This window comes from Colias philodice, chromosome 3 (genome assembly GCF_061535455.1).
Source record: "Colias philodice isolate Cphi_HAF_F1 chromosome 3, ilColPhil1 Martin Lab GWU primary, whole genome shotgun sequence".
Taxonomy (NCBI): domain Eukaryota; kingdom Metazoa; phylum Arthropoda; class Insecta; order Lepidoptera; family Pieridae; genus Colias; species Colias philodice.
This window is the reverse complement of record NC_143088.1, coordinates 4879866-4891903: the sequence shown is the minus strand read 5'-3', so window position 1 is coordinate 4891903 and position 12038 is coordinate 4879866. Positions and strand designations below refer to the sequence as shown.

The 12038-nt window shown below is 34.9% G+C and overlaps 1 protein-coding gene across 2 annotated transcripts in view; it reads right to left on the bottom strand.

The window, feature by feature from the left end:
- The window catches only part of raw (NDT-like domain-containing protein raw), a 72727-nt gene extending 60984 nt beyond the window's left edge, over positions 1-11743 (bottom strand). The window contains exons 1-2 of one of the 2 annotated variants that reach the window (XM_089714259.1): positions 11475-11743; positions 8380-8644 (exon numbers count right to left, since the gene is read on the bottom strand). In XM_089714259.1, coding sequence (XP_089570385.1) covers positions 8380-8447 — 68 coding nt within the window. In that variant the 5' untranslated portion in view covers positions 8448-8644; positions 11475-11743. The remainder of the gene's footprint in view (positions 1-8379; positions 8645-11474) is intronic. The other variant, XM_089714260.1, reaches the window with a different exon arrangement.
- Between the last annotated feature and the right edge of the window lie 295 nt (positions 11744-12038).

Below are 12038 nucleotides of genomic sequence, written 5' to 3'. Positions count from 1 at the left end.
TTTCAACACACAGAACACTTTACGTGTAGTAAACAAACTACCTAGGATGAATGGTTATTTAAAATATTACTATTATTATCTGCTGCTTGTAATAAAACATGGGTTGTAAGTGACATTTGCGTAGTAAAAAGAGTGACTCTACATAAATTAGCATGCCTTCGTCAGCATGTTTTCTATCGAAACGGAAGATATTTTATTTCAATAAGCTTCAATAGAATCCGACAAATATATCTTCATACAACACATAATTATGTCCAAAAGTAAAAGAACTCTATGGAAATTGCTATATTATTATTAAAACAAATAATTCATAATACCTACATTGGAAAGATCTCGTAGCACGTCGTTTAGGCTCTACAAATTTTCTGAAGATTTTTGTTTATATGTAGCCTAAGCAGCCTTTTTATTATTTAGTAAAATAATTGATTACCACCGCCTTTAATAACATAACAATTACATTATTGCAAGTTCAGGCTGACAGAGCTCATTGCGTACAATGTGCTCTAGCATAGTATGATAGTCAATATTTGACAATGTAAAAATTGAAACATGCATAATTTCAGAAAGAAAAAAAAATTAATTCAAGTATTGAGTCTGTCCAATTTTCAATCGTTCTCAAGTCTCAACATAGCGTTGCCGCGATGTTGAAACACAAACTACAAAAAACTTACGCAACTTATTCCTAGGTCAAAACAAAAAAGTATTTAAACAAATCAAACGCCGCTTTTTTTAGATTGTAAACATTTCAACGGGTAATCGTTATTTTTATATTTCTTAAATGTGTCAAGCATTTTAATTTAATATTTCAAATTGATTAAAGGCATTGCGTGAGTCGGAAGAGGTTGCCTTCGAACAATGACCAAAATAAAGTTGATCGCGGAGAGCTCGCCACGATATTTTGGCAAGTCGGACCGTACGGTGTCGCGGGTACTCGATGATGCCATCGCCGCGGAGGATCGTGACGTCACCACACATTTTCCAAACGTGGCCGCCAGACGAAAATAGTCCCCGCCCCGCCGCAGGCCCCTCACACCGTCACCGATAAATTTAGCGAGTCGAGCCGGTTTTAAGAGACTAGCGCAATGCCTCCTATGTTTTACATTTGACAACTGAGCTAATCCCTAAACAGCTAATACACAATAAACATGCATGTTTATGTTTGGCACGAGAGAGAGCCGAAAAAAACAAAGATTTAGGAATGTTAGTTTAGAAACGTTATTGCAGATTCCATTCGATTTAAATATTGTGTGTGCCTCTACAAAAATATATAATCTTTTGCATTTTATATGGATAGGATGTAAAAATTTCAAAGAACATAATTTTATTGAGGGGTGAAGTTCTAAATTTAATAATTTCTAATCTTTTTAACCAAAGAAAGGTTTTCTAAAGCACAAGGTATTTAACACAATGTAGTCTATAGACATCTATAAAATGTCAAATAATAATTTGTAGTGGAAATAGTTAATCCCAGTCCATTATTCTTATTGGAAATACGATTAATATTTGTTTTTAAAATGCTCTATTATTACATATTTGACTTAACCAGCGTGCACTTCATCAGCAATGCTCCGCCCATAGCTAATAATTATGCAGGCAGGTGTGTATTTAATGAGATTGAGAATCTCAACAAAAATTGTGCATGTATAGGTAAACCAGAATCTGATGGCAATTAGGGAAATCAAAATTTTGAGTGTGCAACCCTAGGGAAAATGGACTGAACGGTCTTGATACTGCTTATTTTTTAGTTTGTTCTCAATATCATTAGTCACATTACATAAGTGGACATTACTGTACTTAATAATGAGATATCCACTTAATATTATGTAGGTACATACTTACATGTATAATATACATATTACTTTTATACAGGTAATACATATTATTATTTACCTTTTTTATGTTCATTATCATTATGCCATGTGAAAATATCGATGTTGTATCGAAAGAAAACTAGACTGCTTATAATTTTTTATATAATAAAATAAAAATAAAATAAAACTGTTTATTTTCGTAAGTATTAACAAATACACACATTATAAAATTGACTTGGACAGCTTGGACTTGACGAATAGCCGTATTGGAAACTCCTGTAATAAGTTTTCATAAAATTATATTCCAATCAACAAACAATATTATAGTTACCTACATATAATATTTTTTAATTGAAAGTATCAAAGCGGGTAAGTCCAATTTACCAATAAAATCTTCTAAATTGAAAATTGTGATGTGTTTGACCCTTCTTCATCAAATATTTTTCTATACACATTATAAACAACACCTCTTGCTTGTGATCACAGCGGCTTTTTCGACATTATCGAAGATTTTTTAGACAAAATCCTAAAAATTATTTATCAACTGCAAAAAAGACAAATAATTTGACAACCAATTTGATAGTTGTCAAATAAGTTGCCACATGAAAATCTTTTATTTCTTAAATATAAATATGCCATCAGATTCTGGTAGACCTATAACAAAGATAAATGTTTGATGATCACCCTAGTCTTTTATATCATACTGAAGGAAATTATAGCCTTTATATTGCTTTGAGGTCTATCAGTTAAATTGGTGATAGTAACTTTGGCGCAAAGCTGTCGATAATTTAATAACTCAATTTAACTACTGAATTCAGTACAAATTGTATCATTTTGTCTTTTAAACGTATAAACTGGCGTGTTCCCCTCATATCACACCGCCCTTTGAGCGTAGAGCGTTCCACCCTCTACAGAAAAAATCTTACAATGTGCGGCTGCTATAAAATAATCATTTATTTTCCTCAAAAACTTATAACTACAGTAACGAAAAAGTACAATTAAATCTGACTGGTTTCAGATGTCTGTAGTGTTTGCAAAAGATCTTTTAAAGCGCACAGTTGTATATTGCCCACAGTCAAGGTGATGAGGGTGGTATTGTTGACGATGTCGTGCTGTACGGTGGTGGAACTCGGCGGCGGGCAATGTTCCAAACAACTCTTCAGAGCACTCCCCATAGTAAATGCGATAGAGAACGCATAAGGAAGCGACATCTCTTCGCAGCACCAAAGTATCAAGCCGATCGGTGAGACTTGGCTCGTTAACAAATCGTACAGCTCTCCTTTGAATACGGTCAAATGGAAGGAGGTATTGTTGGGGTGCCCCGGCCCAGAAGTGGGAGCAGTTTTCCATGTGCGGCCTAACTTGCGCCTTATATAGCTTGAGGCGATGGTGCGACGTGAAATCCTGCCCCGCTCTACAGAGCACACCAAGTTTTTGTGAAGCCAACTTGGCTTTTCCTTCCAAGTGACAAGAAAACTGTACGTTACTCGAGATTTCGAGACCAAGGATTCCGATACTGGCTGCGGCTGAGAGAGGAGTACCCTGAAAAGTAGGAGCTATGACGAAGGGGAGCTTTTTAGCTGTAAAAGCGCATACCTGTGTCTTTTTGGGGTTAAATTCGACTAGGTTGTCGGCCCCATTCTGAAACCTCTTGTAAAGAAGATTCAATCACAGACACGAGGTTGTTCCGGCACTCAATGACGCGCTCCTGAGTGTAGCCTGTAGTGCAGATCACCAGAGAAAATAGTGACTGTTTAAATGTAAACTAGAAAGTCTTTACTGAGCTGTAGTACCCTTGCATTTGAAACAAACATAGGCTGATGATGATTCTGACTTACAAGGAGTATGAATTCAATTCAAATATTTTCATAAAATACACTAACTATAAACAATTACATTAAAAGGCCTAAAAACGAGAAGCAATCCTACGTTTATTTTTTCCTCTACTTTAAACAACACAATTAACTTAACGATCAGTCACGAAAATGGGTTGCCCTTGACTTCTGACTGCTCTGTGCTTTATAGAACCAGGTGTTCTTTCCGGAAAGCCATATATGTGGACGACAAAAACATATATATCTTAACCTTTTTTGGATGTACAATGATGCTATTATTCATACAAAATCAAGATTTGTTTATTTTATTTTTTTGGACGTCTAAAATCGTTAACCATTTAAATATTTTCAAAAGCATATTTTATATTACTTTCAGTGCAAAAAAAATAATTAACATTCATTATTTCTCACACCTACATAATTTTACCTATCTCATACATATTTTTACCAACTGTATTTCTTTTCCTTACAGTACAGGTAGGACACGTCATGAAAATCAGACTTTGGGTATGAAGGGTTGTAGCGCATAGAACAATAGTCAATTTTGAATGGAACACAATCGTTGTCTGTCGTTATGTCCACATTTTGAATTTTAAGAATAAATATTTAAAATGTTGGCTAATGGCCAGTGACATGCTTCAAAAAGTCTGTGGCTTTAGACGGTATGAGCGTGCGTAAAATTTAAGTTAATCTTCAAATAATCTGCACATTGTCACTGCTTCTATCGGTAAAGGTAAGCATGGTGACTTTTATTTAAAACAGGAAAGTCTTAACTGAACTGTGCCGTTGCAACAACAAACATACTATGATGATTGCGAGAACTTACCAAGAGCGCAAATGTTAATGAATACAGTTATTTTAGTCGTCAACAATGCTTTGTATTGAATTATTCAGTGAGTATCTTCCAAGGATTGTTGAAGAGCTGTAATTTTAATATACAAAAATCTACAGTACATAGATAGGTACCTAGAAGTTAAACAAAGTCGCTTCCCGCTGTCTGTGTCCCTACTCCCTATGCATGCTTAGATCTTTAAAACTACACAATGGATTTTGATATTTATATTGTGGTTCTTGAGGAAAGTATATAATTTTTTAAAGTTTTAGACAAACCGCTTTTTCCGCAGGCGCAGGCGGAAATCTTGTTTTTAATATTTCCTACATCATCTTAATACTATTATAAAGGCGAAAGTTTATAAGGATGTATAGATGTATGGATGTATGGATGTATGGATCTATGGATGTTTGTTACTCTTTCACGTAAAAACTACTGAACCGATTACAATGAAATTTAGCACACATATAGAGGGTAACTTGGATTAACACATAGGATAGGTTTTATCCCGGAAATCCCACGGGAACGGGAACTATGCGGGTTTTCCTTTGAAAACGCGGGCGAAGCCGCGGGCGGAAATCTAGTAATCAATATTGAAGTCGCTTAATTCATTCATTAACGAATAGCATGACTCTATTTACGATACAAAGAATGCCGAAACATACTATGTCACAGGTTATTTATCTCAACAACCAATTACGACATTCGATTTGGCACGCAATTGCTCAGCATGCCTGTCGGTATTTAATGCTAAGACCATCTTCAATGGAATATTTAGGAATAAAAGGGCCATGTATCCATGTATCCATATCTAAATTTATCGGGTAAACCTTAATTCATAATTCATATACATCAGTCAACATATTGAAATGTTATCTAATTACTTTTTAGGACTAAATAATGTATTATTTTCAATTTTTCAACTGTAATACATAATAAGATACTACGTCGCTAATGTTGTAGTAGAGTTCTTGCTTCTTATACAGCCAACTAATGAAAGTTGCAAGGTATTTCCTATTCAGGATGAAGATTTCAGCAAACAATTTCAAGGAAATATACACATTGCACACGTGGTACCTATTTGATGTTTAAATATGTTTTATGAAACAGATATTGCCGTCTCCGTCTAGGTATTCTATGGTGGCAAATCTATTTACTTGTTTTTATATGCCATAAGACCAATTGGAAGGTTACAAATGCAACAACTGGATCTACATAAATTAATATAACAATTGCAAAATAAAATAATTACTGTATTAAAACATTACACAAGTCGAAACGAGGACGAATGCAAGAGCGCGATAAGATATCATATCAATGTCAATAGCCTAATGATATTTTAGTGGAGCGCGTTTTCGACTTTCAGCCTTTGTGAAAGCGTCTTCACGACCATTCATTGCTGAAATCGTGCGCGACATTTAATCGGTTCTCAGAAATCCGTCCGTTTTTCCTGGAAGCGCTACTACACTCGCACACATCGATGCTGCACGGTGTACACGTACAGCGTATTGAACACACTGTCGCCCACGGCCCTGATAACGCGCAGGCGTGACGAAACGTATCAGTACTCTCATTAGCCGACTCGTATTGCGTGCCCGGCTCAGCTTACATGTAATCAAACAATTTACTCTACCGGAGTTATGATCATGTATTCAACAGAGCCAAATAGACCAACATTACATTGGATGCCCGTGTAATGTACGCGAAGTCATTGCTAATAATTGTACCTTCAATTCTAAGATACTCTACAATAGATGTAAATTAAAATACGCGATATACATATAGGTGTATTTTCAAGTAAAATGTCTCCGACAGAATTGTACTACCTAAGTCAAATAAATAAATACGAAAGGAAGTACTAAATAGTTTTATTGAATGTCGGGGTCAGAATAGTAATGCTGGCGTTCAATAGCGATCACTCGACATGTGAACTCCGAACGATAAATTATATCAATTGACTACTCTTTTGCAACGCATAAATAAGTTTATTACCTCTACCTGCAATACTACTAATTTTATATTAATTTATATCTGTTTACATATTTTAGTTAGCTATACAGCTTATATTGTTTGCTAAGTTTTACAATAAAATAAACTTTACATTTAACAGTATAATATAGCAATAAATGTAAAATGATGATTTAGGTCATTCCTCATAAATTAAATTAATTTATATCATTACTAGCTGTCCCAGCAGTCTTACTCTTATCTTTTTTCAAAAATTATTGCAGCAGCGGAAAGCTCCATTTTGTAAGAGTCACATGAGCTATTTTTTATTTTGCTTTTATCACGAATCAACCCGGACATCGCCGGGACGAGCGGCTAACGTGTTTTGGCTTATTTGATTCATCATATTATTCATCTTATTTGCGCTATAGTTTACTTTGATGTAAGACATCATCAAGAGATATGTAAATACCTAGTTTCTTTTTGTAAATACATATATCTACATGTATGCATCATATTTTATTTGCCAACAACCAAACATCATCCCTTACGGGCTGGCCACGGACACCGGCGGCGCGACCGACGGCGCGACGGGCGGCGCGGCAAGTCGCGCGGCGCGGTAAGCATGCCACGGGCAGTTGCGTTCGCCGCCGCGACCAGTGTAGACGAGGAGACGAGATAGCTTTATCAAAGTTAGCTCGACGTTGTTTGGAGAGTAGCAGCTTTTTTGCTCAAGATTTAATGTTTGGAAGATATAGTGGAGTACACGAATTAAATAGAAATCGTGTTACAGACGGAGAATTCCACCAAAAATATGAAAAATATAGGCATGATGAAAAATTATGTTGCGGGTGGCTAGACTTCCAAATAGCTGGTCTAGCTAGAATTTCTACAATAAAAGCTTCCGTCTCCATTTTCGCGAAAAAAAAACAAACTATTTTAAATTAAGTTCGCTCCGGGAGTAGTCGCCGCGTCTGCCGCTCGACTCCGTGGCCTGCGCCGTAATAACTCATACATTTGTTTCGATCGCTAGTCGTGCCGCGCGATTCGCTCGGGGAAATTCGCCGGTCGTCTCGCTGGTCGCCGCTGCGCGTGGCATGCCCAGTACATTTCCATACATTTGATTCATTCGCAAGACGCGCCGCCAGTCGCGCCGCGCGAATTTTCGCTATAGCGAATTGTCCGTGGCCAGCACGTTATGGTCGTATTATTCCACGTAGTAAAATATTACTACCGGTGTACCTACAGGTGACTAAGATATTATAATTAATTTGAAAAACAATACCGTCAACAAAATCATGATCATAGAACAAAATTGCGTGATGTGTTTGATAAAGTACACTCGAGAGTCAAGTGACCTTCTAATGTAAAGAGTAGAGACTAATATTGTTTCGAAGATAAATTCTTAAATTAAACATTTCGTTACATTTGTTTTCACGTATCCGAGGAAAATAATCACTGGAAATTGTTATTTTCACGTAATTTTATTTCATTTTCCTTTTCTTTGTCATGGGATATATCAATCCTCTTCGCGTAGCTAAAACATCTCACTTAATGTAGATACTTAAAATAATGTTTGTAGTTATCCTTAAATTTCGTTAACCTTTTCCTTTTCCTCTTTAAGCATGAGAAATACCATAGAAGCTCCTTAACTACAATTAACAAACGAACTGTGTCTATTGTTTTATTAATTGTTAGTTTGTACCCAATCCAAATATTAATGCATCCAGTATATTGCTTAATTATCGACTTAACTATTAAATTAAAAATTACATTCATTGAAACTACTTCAAATAAACAACAATACAAAATACACGTCAATTATAAGCACTGATTCCACTCGATGTTAATTGCTCTATCGAAGTCATTCATATTAATAGAGTTAATAGTCTAATAGTTAATACGTACAAACAATCGTACAAATTGCTAATCAGTAATAAGTTAATATACTCACTTGGTAAAGCTCGTAACATTGCAGCGCACGGCGACGGCGGCACGGCGCTCCGCAGCCGCGTCCACCATGCCTCAGCATCACCACCATCACTGGACTGATCACCGATACCACACCGCCACTACCACACTCACATGCCACATCACAACCCTCGCTAACGTATACCTGGGTTACAGAATGTTACACTACTGTCTCACTTCGAAATACTCCCAATGTCCTAGTGCGCTGGCGGCGCGGATGTGTTACATAGCATCACTTTGTATCATACCTGGAACAATTATTGTACATTATTGAAACGGGAAAAGAAACGTTACCACAGTATTACAATATTTCCTACAGTATGGCGACGAATGTACTTGCACAGAGAAACGGAGGGGAACTGGCGGGGGGTCGGGCGACGCGGGCCGCGAAAGGCAATCAATCACGCTTAGTTTGCATTACCTAGCGCGAAAGGACGACGCATTCGTATTTTTTGTGTAATAATTTTATTATACATACTTACATACTTAATCTCTAATGGCGCGCACAAACTGTTCTGTGTATTGATGTAAATCTACATCGAAATCACAGAAGTTATTTAGATATTTTAGATAGATTGTATTTGTATCTATAGAATTTTAATCAAAGCTGTGTATATGTTGTTCTCATTCTTGTCTTATCAGATTGTACATCCCAATGCGAATGCATTACTTAGTTAAATGTTATAATATACAATTAAGAACATCCAAAAATAGTGTCCACGTAAATATTTAGCAGTGCAATATATGTAATTATATATTTATGAACAAATAATTACATCAGATTTAATAATCGCAATTATTTTGAATGTACATATGAATAAATGATTTCATCATAATATTAATAATCACAATTGTTTTATTTCCCACTAGGTTTCCGCCCGCGGCTTCGCCCGCGTAGTCAAAGAAAAACCCGCATAGTTCCCGTTCCCGTGGGATTTCCGGGATTGCGTCATTTTCCCGGGATAAAAAGTAGCCTATGTCTTTTCTCGGGTATCAATATATTTCCATACCAAATTTCATGAAAATTGGTTCAGTAGTTTAGGCGTGATTGAGTAACAGACAGACAGACAGAGTTACTTTCGCATTTATAATATTAGTATGGATTTGTTGCAACCCTTTTTTTTACAAGTGGGGAAATCTTGCTTAAGATACTCACGGCTCCCGGGAAAGTGTGCCGTGGGTATTCCTACCGACTAAAACCCCACCGTGTACCAACGCGCTGCTTTAAACGGGATGCGGGTACACATTCGCAATCTTCCGCATGATTTGTTGCAACCCTAGCATATTTTCCTGTGGCAGCGAAAGTACCTACGCTGGTGGCGGCATCGCGCTACATCAAAGGCGTTTCCTTACTGTAGGAAATAATATTGTAATACTGTGACGTTACTATTTAACTGGAGTCTTTTGGTAATAATTTTTGATGGCATTTTTCAAGGCGATCCCCATAAAATGTTTTTAAATAGGTAGGTAAGTACATGCAGTGCATATCCAATATGACATTTTTGCAAAAGTACACAGTACTGGTACCATTTCTCTCAATTCAAGTAATTACCTAATAAATTGTAACATATTGAATTATAGAGAACACCTAATCCATACCTAATCCTAATAAGGGTCTGTTTATAAGGTAGGTACCTACATCATATTCAATTTTACCATTTTGACCTAAAAGCCAATTATTTTTTTGCTTTATTCAATAGCAACAGACATCACTGCAAATATCAAATATCATCAATCTTCAAGGGATTTGTTTTTTGGGAGGAATAATTTTTATGAAAAAAATAGTAATATGTAGGAAACTCATCAAGAGAGATTTGAAATATTTACATGTCTGTTACCATTTACCAAAGCATTCAAAGTGAATATGTATAAAAAATGAACTACAATTTACTTATTACTATTAAAAATGTTTAAATAATCATATGATAGTACCTTGGTAGGTACTACGAGAAAAAAAATTACACAATGTTTGTAAAAAAAATTGTCCATAAACTCCTGGACATAATATGATAAAATATCCAATTTAACCCATTGACCACCGAGCGGCCCGATCGGGCCGAGACACAATAGATTTTCTATTGTGTCTGTGATCCGAGGACTGACGGATTAATTACCTTCAACAATTCAGCATTTTTTAAAAAGGTCTCATGAGATATACTTTTGAGTTTTGACATGCAGTGCACATAATATTATCTGCCCAAAGTTTATCCACTTTTTTACATTGATCAATGAGTTAGGTTTTTTTTAGTTACTGAAACTTAAATTTCATGAATAAAAAATATATCTAATCATGAAACTTGTGTAACAACTCAGCCTGGTTGGCTAAATTATCCAGCAGCTAAGTAAGACAATAAAAATATACCTACCTAATTTTTTTTTTTTCACAATAAGACCTTTTGAGTATTTTAATTAAATGAGAATCAAATAATAGCTTAATAATTATTCAACTGAACAATTAAAATAGATATCTAAAATACCCGAGGTATGCCAATTTTCTACATCATGCATTCCTCTTTTGCTAAGTGATAACTGATAACCACTTTAAAAACAAATAATTTCCAATTTGAATTAACTAGGTATGGTAAATGCTATTAGTGTATTCACATATTTAGCTATATTAATCTTTATCTAGGTATGAATAACATATGTACTGTTAGAATATCTGAGTACCTAGGTACTTAATTGGCATTGTTAAATAATAATAATGAATTTACTTTTAATCTTCCAGGTATAATTTTTATTATTTTAACATTTCCCATGATAAATATAGCCCACAACAGATATTGGAATGATGTTTAGAATTGGAATTCATGAGTTAAAGGATTAAAATTAAACAAATAATATGATAATAGCAGAACCAATTTAACAAACCAGAAATTGTTAAATAAATAAATAAATAAACTAAATGTACAATTTTATTTTAAAAGCAATCTACAGTCTTTCTACAGTGCAGTGTTGACAAAAATCAGTAATATTCTATCAGGCATGACAAAAAGATTTACACCACTAGCGAGCGTATACCTACAATACGCTAATATGAGATCATCAATACAGCAAATAAATTTAAATATGACTCACCACTTTATATATTAGCTACAGAAAGAGCGTGTAGGTTATCATTATCCCACAGTACATTTGAAACACGTCATGAACAACACATTTAAATAGAATAATTATACTTAGTTAACTGCGATTTTCACTAATATAATTGCTAAAACGCAAAAATATTTACACTTGCCCTATGCTTGAACCAACGACTGAAAATATTTTAATTAACATAAATCCAATGAACGATCAGAAACAAAACAAAAATATTATATAGATATTAGATAGGTAGGTACCTACTCTAATTTTATTAATTTATACCTTGTCCATTTCTAATTTTTAAGTTAATTTTAGCGCCATCTATTACAAATGTCAGAAAAGTTAAATCTTGTTTATGCACCACAAAGTCTTAATCTCTACCTAAATATCATAGGCTAATATCAAATTGACAGCTACATTAACCAATTAGAAAACTTCGAGATATAAAACATTACGCTGTGATTGGTTATAATATCATATATAAACCCGTGGTGCGGAGTTTACTTTTTTCTGATTTTGACATTATTTATCATCTTTTCGTAAAAGTGTGTTTGTAAG